Source organism: Acanthisitta chloris, unplaced genomic scaffold, assembly GCF_000695815.1.
Source record: "Acanthisitta chloris isolate BGI_N310 unplaced genomic scaffold, ASM69581v1 scaffold22328, whole genome shotgun sequence".
Lineage (NCBI taxonomy): Eukaryota > Metazoa > Chordata > Aves > Passeriformes > Acanthisittidae > Acanthisitta > Acanthisitta chloris.
Window position 1 is genome coordinate 15,874 of NW_008688953.1, and position 7,348 is coordinate 23,221.

At 40.6% G+C, this 7,348-nt stretch overlaps 1 protein-coding gene across 1 annotated transcript in view; it reads left to right on the forward strand.

The window, feature by feature from the left end:
* Positions 1-7,348, forward strand: part of MED15 (mediator complex subunit 15) — a 20,547-nt gene that overhangs the window by 9,985 nt on the left and 3,214 nt on the right. The window contains exons 9-12 of the mRNA XM_009081248.1: positions 1,067-1,186; positions 5,742-5,884; positions 6,196-6,323; positions 7,161-7,295. Of these exons, the coding sequence (XP_009079496.1) occupies positions 1,067-1,186; positions 5,742-5,884; positions 6,196-6,323; positions 7,161-7,295 (526 nt within the window). The remainder of the gene's footprint in view (positions 1-1,066; positions 1,187-5,741; positions 5,885-6,195; positions 6,324-7,160; positions 7,296-7,348) is intronic.

Genomic DNA, 7,348 nt, shown 5'->3' on the forward strand with positions numbered 1-7,348 from the left:
AGTACCAAACAGAGAAGCCCTTTTACTGAGAAGAGAATCTGCCGAAGTTGCCTAATACCAGCTGAAAAATATGCTCTATTTGTTGTAAATTCTCAGCATATATGGTGGAACATCAAATTCTGAGTAACAGAGGGCTATACAGATACACATGTAATGAAATTTGTGTGGCTCATGCACATTGATGGTTCTGAAAGGTGTTTCTAGACACTTCAGAGGAGCATAGTCGTAATACTATTTTATAATTCTAGTGCTAACCTTCATCATTTATCCTAAATGGTTGGACTTTAGGGTATGTTCAGACTATACAGCTGGAGAATCAAACTGCATAAATAAGAGGCAGATTACAAACTCATAATTGAACAATTTAGTACAGTTTAATAATAGAGAAATGGTTATTTGTCAAAATTATGGAAATTAAATGGATATCGTGGACTTATTCTGTGGGTTATAAAAGGAAGGAAATAGCTCTTTTAAACCCAGAAATCCTTTTTGTTGTCTTTAGCATTGTTACCTTGTCACAGGTTAGGCTGGTCTGCAGTTTTGCTCGCTGTGGAGCATTTGCACTGACAGTTGCTGCTGAACTGTCTGACAAATTGGTTTATAATGAAGGAGGAATATGCAAATACTGCTAAACCCTTTGAGTCCACAGTGGGGGACAGCACATCAGAAACCTGTGGCGTTACAGAGCTTCTGATATGGAGCATTCTTGACAACAGTCTTAGAGTACTTCTTTCCAAGAATTCTAGAAATTCAAGACATTAGGCAAAATTTAGGGAAAGCCCTTCATGGAAATATATATAATTAACCCTTGACCCCTGAATCTGAGTCTATGTATCAAGATGCCTAGAATTCATTAGATGCTTTCTGAAGAGAATAGACAGGGTATAAAGAGTTTGGTTTTTAAGCCTAGCATGTTAGGTTAACCTTTAGAGAAAAGCTCACTAACCTTCCCTTCATGCTCCCCTTCCCCCTAATTCCTGGAGGTTGCATGTGCTTCTCATCCTGCCAGTGCACTGCATTTCTTGTTTTGCGATTACTTTTGTCTGTTGTCCCTCTGTCCCCAAAGATGATCACCGCACCTATGGCCCGAGGTGGGATGCAAATAAGACCACGGTTCCCGCCTACCACCGCTGTGTCTGCTACACCGCCAAGCTCCATTCCTTTGGGCGGACAGCAAATGCCACAGGTATTTACTGACTCACAGCACATTGTGTCAGGAATTGAGCGTTCAATGCTGATTGTGTAGCACTGGCTATCAAGCAAGGGGACATTCACTTCTGCATCAAACAACTAACTTGCTGGTGTTAACTCAGGGTGTTGGGCTGTTTAGGTTGGTTTTTTATGAATCCTTTTTCATTTAAATAACTGGTTTTCTGAGAGCTTGGGATATCAAATAAAGCATTTTTAAAGTGGCGTAGATCTTTATTTTAATGTTTGAAATTTTTCCAGGTTCAGAATTGATTCAAGTCTCAAATTAGAGCTCTGTGGTGTCTGTTTAGTCTTTGTCCATACTCTGAGTCTGCGTTTATGAACGTTGCAAGTCAGTACTGCAGTGTACTGGCTGAGTTGTCCAGGACCTTGCTTATCTTGTGTTCATGCTTTTTTCATTACTAGTAAACTTGGCTCATTTCAGTTTGAGTAGCTTCCTGGCACAATATCAGGCACCCAGAAAAAAAAAGAGCATGTTTGTGTAGGAGGAACTGCCTGAAGGATTCCACTTGTACCTGCATCAGAGAACCACCTGTGTAGTAGAAGGGCAGCACCTGTCTAGCTGTTCCTGGAAAATGTGTGAGGTCAGAGTACTGCATTTCTTCTCAGGAATTTGCAAAGGTAATTGGAATGACCAGACAGATTCTGCAGTCCTAGGCAAGCACATCTGTTGTTTCTGGTTTAAGATGGATGGTCATTTCCATCCAGGACAGTGTTTATATGTTAACTGACAAAAGCCCTGTTGAGTCAGAGGAGAATTTACTTTGAGCTTTGGTTGCTGTAGCAGTTTATATATCCTGGGACAATCATCTCCCATGTGAAGCATTCACAATGTTTGCTTTGAGGGTGAGGATGTCCGATGGCTATTTAAACATTAGTTTCACTTATATTTAATGTTTGACTCATAACAGAAGACCTAGTTCAAGCATTCAGTGCCATAAGCTGATCTTTTAGTGCTGCCATGTCTGTTGTTGTCAAGGACCTTTGATTTCTGACACCAAGTGAACTGATCATCGAGGGGTGCTCTCAGTAGCATGCCAAGGATTGTGAAAATGATGTAGAAGGGAACAACTAGAGAAGGCAGAATAAGAAAAGAAATTTTTCATGAATGATTGGAGTGAAAATGATTCCTAAGCAGGTGGTAGGAGAGTGAGTGAGTCATGGGTTACTGGTGGCTAGAATCATACTGCCAGTCTGAAATGCCATGTACTTGACAGCCCTGGATCAGTGTGAAACTCTAGTACTCTCTGCCAAAACATGTTGTTCAGGTTGTAGGTAGATGAGAAATTAGAAATGTTGCCATTTACACCTCTTAATTTTGTAAAATGCTTAAATGATATTGTCTGTTGGATATAACTTCCTTGTCATCAGAGCCCTTGCAGCTGTTCACAATAGGAGTAAAAGGCTGTAGCATTTACTTAGTTCTTAATTACACATTGAGGAGTGTCATCTCCTTGAGTATAGTATGAAAATCCATTTAGACATGGTGATAGGTAGTTCAGAGTATATTTTCTCTTTAGAAAATAATATTGGTATTGCACTGCAGAATGCCTTCAACAGAAGGACTAGATGTGATGTCAGTACCATGTGGCTATTTATTTTTGTCCTGTATGACAAAACAGTCTGTCCTTTCATATCACAAGGCTCAGTTGATTCTGCAATGAGTTTATTTGGTTGGGTTTTTTGCTATTACAGTCTTTTCCATCAAAAAAATACATGTACTAATAAGGCATTGTGTTCCCCAATCATCTGGTCTTTTGAATTGCAAGAGAATTTGAAATGGCGCTTTTTAAAATTAGCTGAAGTTTTATTTGTGCCTGATTAGTTACCCAACATGAGCTGTAATCAATATTAGTGGCACTCCTTGATGTCTAAGAGACATTTCATATATCATTGGATTAGTTCAAGAAACCTGCTGATCTTTAAATTTTAAAAGATTAAACTAATCTAATACTTAGCTTTTGCTTTAGCAATTAGGTAATTAATGTGCCAGTCATTCTCCTGTCTTTCTAGTGTCAAAACCTTGAAGCTCTGCCTACAAATTTATTGCAGTCTGCAATAGTATGTATTTTCAACTTATTGTTGGCACAGAAATCTTCAGCAAATTGAAAATACAGGGGGAAAAGTATAACTGAGTTAACACTAAAATAAAGCAAGGGATAGTGGCCTGACTGGGAATATGGAAACCTGTACCTGAACTTACCTGAAGCTCTGCAGAGTTTTCATTTTGTCATGTAAAGCAGCATAATGGTGAACTTTAACCCCAGTCATCAACAGAATAGGTAAGGCTGTGCTTACTAGCGTTACACTGAACCTCTAAGTACAGTTGTGTAAAGGCTTTCTAGAGTTTTCCTTTAGGCTAAAAGTGTTTCTACTGTTCCTCATTATTCCCCATCACTTCCCTGTTGGGGTCTCCCTTTCCTTGCTGTTAGCTTCTTGCATATTGCACATTTGCTCCCAGGAAGTTCTGAAAGCTCTCACTAGCCTTATCTATGGAGTGCTGCTCCCTGCCTGAGACTCTGAGCAAACTGGAGGTAGGCCTCATGGACAGGTTTATCTTCCAGCATAGTGTGCTCTGAACACTAAGCATAAGTTTGATTTAGTGGATATAAATGCAAATTTTTGTCATGCAAGCCTAAATACCTTCTGGGCAAGACTTCAGAAAATTAGGGCTTGGTGTCACGGTTAGGTCACTGTAGTGTCACAGAGCAAATTCACATTCAGTGGGCTGTAATAGCTCTCCATGAATGTGCTTTTAGGTGCAGTCTCGGTCCTTGTTAATTATGAAAAAAAGATATAATAGCTGATTTAAAACATTATTTCAGCCTCACTTGTACTAGGTGTTATCTTTGGAAGAGAGGTTGTGAAGGTACTGAGGCTACTCAAGCTTGAAAAAAACCCATAGTATGTCAGGCTGCAGTTGATTTTAAACTATTCTTTAATGGATGATAAACTAATATCTTTAAGTTTAATAGCTTTGCACACGCACTGAGCTGGGGATTGTTTGGACCCCTTTTTTTTCATTGTGGAGAGTGGCCTCTTGCATAGTTGCAATGTGATCTTCCAAGGAAAGCATTTCCTGTCCTGTTTGGTGTGTACATGCAAAAGTAGGCCATGCAATACTTACTTTTCAATATGCTACATATCATGTCCTCTAGATACAGTTGGACAGTTTATATGGATATTTAACAAAAGAGTGAAGGAAAAGACCAAATAGTAGTGGCCATGAATCGTAGAATTTTAGGATTGGAATGGACCTTACAGATCTTGTCCCAACCCCCTGCCCTGGGCAGGAACACCTCCCCACTAGACCAGGATGCTCAAGGCCTTATCCAGCCTGGCCTTGAACACTGCCAGGGTTGAGGCAGCCACAGCTTCCTTTGGCAACCTGTGCTAGTGTCTCACCACCCTCACAGGAAAAAAACGTTTTTCTAATATCCAACCTAAGCTTCCTGTCCTTCAGTTTGAACCTGTTAGCCTTTGTCCTATCTTTGCAGTTCTTAATAAGAAGTGTCAGGGACTTGTGGATTTACTGGGACCTTTGCTTAAAAATAGTTTAGGCTGAGGGAAACAGAGTTGTTAATTCATAAAGGTGCTAGTAAGTGACTTGCAGAATGGACACATGGGTTACTGGGCCACAATAATCTCTTCGTATACACATATTTATAGCCTCAGGTCATAGGAATTCTGCATGTGCCTTAAACATCTCTTACTGCCTGCATTGCTATACCATGCCTCTGGCCATTGTACAGGTTTTCTTGTTTGGGTTTAAGTGATCAAGGAGAAAAATATCTATTAGAACAAATGTAAGATGTTGCTCAGATTTCAGTGCCATCTGGCTCTGGCACTGTGTGCTGTAAAAACTCAGTTGTTACCCAGAGTTTGAGGCTGTTCTGGAAATGCTCTTACTTGTCTTTTTGTCCTTTAGGCAAACCTCAGTGTTCTCCAATGGTCAGAAAGCTACTTCTTGGGGTTTTTTTTAGCACCCAGTCATTCAGTTTGAAGTGTTCCTATCTCCAAACAGATTTTCAGATATTTAAACACAGTGTTGGTGATTTGGCTTACTTAATTTGTTTCTTCCTTCTTCCTAAAGAAAACCAGTTGGGAAGCTACAGTCAAGTCTGACAGACCTTTGAAGACTGATTAAAATGTCAAAATAAGGAGGAGTTTTTATGCCTTTTAATTCTTAACTGTCTTTTCTTCCTGCTCTTCTCTAGTTCTAATGAAGTATGGTTCTTTTGACATTTTAATTGCAAGATGGTGGTTTGGGAAGTGAAAAACAATTATTATGCAGTTATTCAAATTATGTGCAGTTTTAACAGTTATTTCTAGTGAAGCTGACATGAAGTACTGCCCTGAGAGCCTCAAGAGTGGTACAGGTGGGACTATCTTTATGGGGACGAAAGGAAACTAACACTTAATTTCTTTTAGGCCTGAGGATGCACTTTCCTCCACAGGTAAAGCCTTTTAGATAGGTTCCCATCATCTGCTGCCTTTTGTTGTTATTGATCTTATCTTTTCCCACATTTCAGGTCAGCCAGAACAATATGACCATGATGTCATCCCCATCTCCTGTCCAACAAGCTCAAACACCCCAGTCAATGCCTCCACCACCACAGCCGCAGCCATCTCCTCAGCCAGGCCAGCCAACTTCTCAGCCAAACTCAAATGTCAGGTGAGCAAGGCTGCAACTTTAAAGGACCTTTGTCAGCGCCACCAGGGTGAGGTTTTTAGAAGGCTTCACTATATCTTGCTCTGTTTCCATTAAAGTGAATGAATTTTAATATCAGCTGCTCTGAGAGCACATTTGTACCGAACACACTTTGAAAACTCCCATTTTACATAAAGAAGCTGTATATGAAATCCTCACCAAGCCTACTGGCACTAGACTGCCATAACAATGCTTACTCAAATCATATCTGCATACAGGCTGATAATGCTTCCTCGTCAGATTCTGGCAGGTTTGATTTTATGCTTATTTTTCAGCTCTGGCCCTGCTCCATCACCCAGCAGCTTCCTTCCCAGTCCATCTCCACAACCCTCCCAGAGCCCAGCAGCTGCACGAACACCTCAGAACTTCAGTGTCCCATCCCCAGGTCCTTTAAACACTCCAGGTAAATGATCCCAGAGCTATACTGCAAAGCTGTAACTGTAATAGTTCCCAGACAGCCTGTTACTTTGGGCACGATGCAAGTTTTAAAGAGCTCTACAAAGCAGCTGGCATTGCAGGCAGTGAACACGTCACATGCACCACATAACACAATGGCATGGATATCTCAAATCAAAATCAATTGAAATCACCGTTCTCATCACTGAAGTGTGTAATGGATTTTTCTAACTTCCCCAATCTTTCGAAAAAAGAATGGTATTTAATTTACTGGAGCAAGTGTCTAGAGGCATAATGGTTCCTTACTTCCATGCAGGAAGGAACCCTTAGCAACAGTATGCAGTTGTAAAGGATGTAACCATTTAATCACAGGGAGGAGGCTGCTTTGCTCCAAAACACCTTCCTAGGTGTACTCTGACTCTTGGACTCTTGTGCCCTTCTGATACTGTGAATGGAGGTAACACACTGTCTCCTTCTCAATACCATTGTTGTGTGCTTTGCAGTCTGGAAAGCACCCACTGAAGGAAAACTGCAGCAAATTCCTCATGTTGATTTAATGTTTGATGACCAGAGTGGAGTCAAAATGAGGACCTAGAAAATGGGTATATGGAACTTTGGAACTTTACAGAAACAAATCGTATGAAATGGTTCTGTCCATAGAACACCTTATTTCTGCACAAAGACTAGAGGGTTGGGCAAGCACTTAAACTGTGGAGGGCATCCCATTGTGGATTTGGGTGTTTGAAATGAGCCACACGTTTCAGATCTAGATTCTGAAATGTGAGAATGCTGTTCTGCAGTATCCTTTGTCATCCCTGTAATGTGCAGTCTTCCTTCTTGCCAGGAAATCCAAATTCTGTCATGAGTCCAGCCAGTTCTGGTCAGTCAGAGGAGCAACAGTATCTGGAAAAACTCAAACAGCTATCAAAATACATTGAGCCACTCCGGAGGATGATCAATAAAATAGATAAAAATGAAGGTGAGGTTCCCTATATTTAGCCATGCATTTCTCTGTCTACTGTCTCTCCTGCT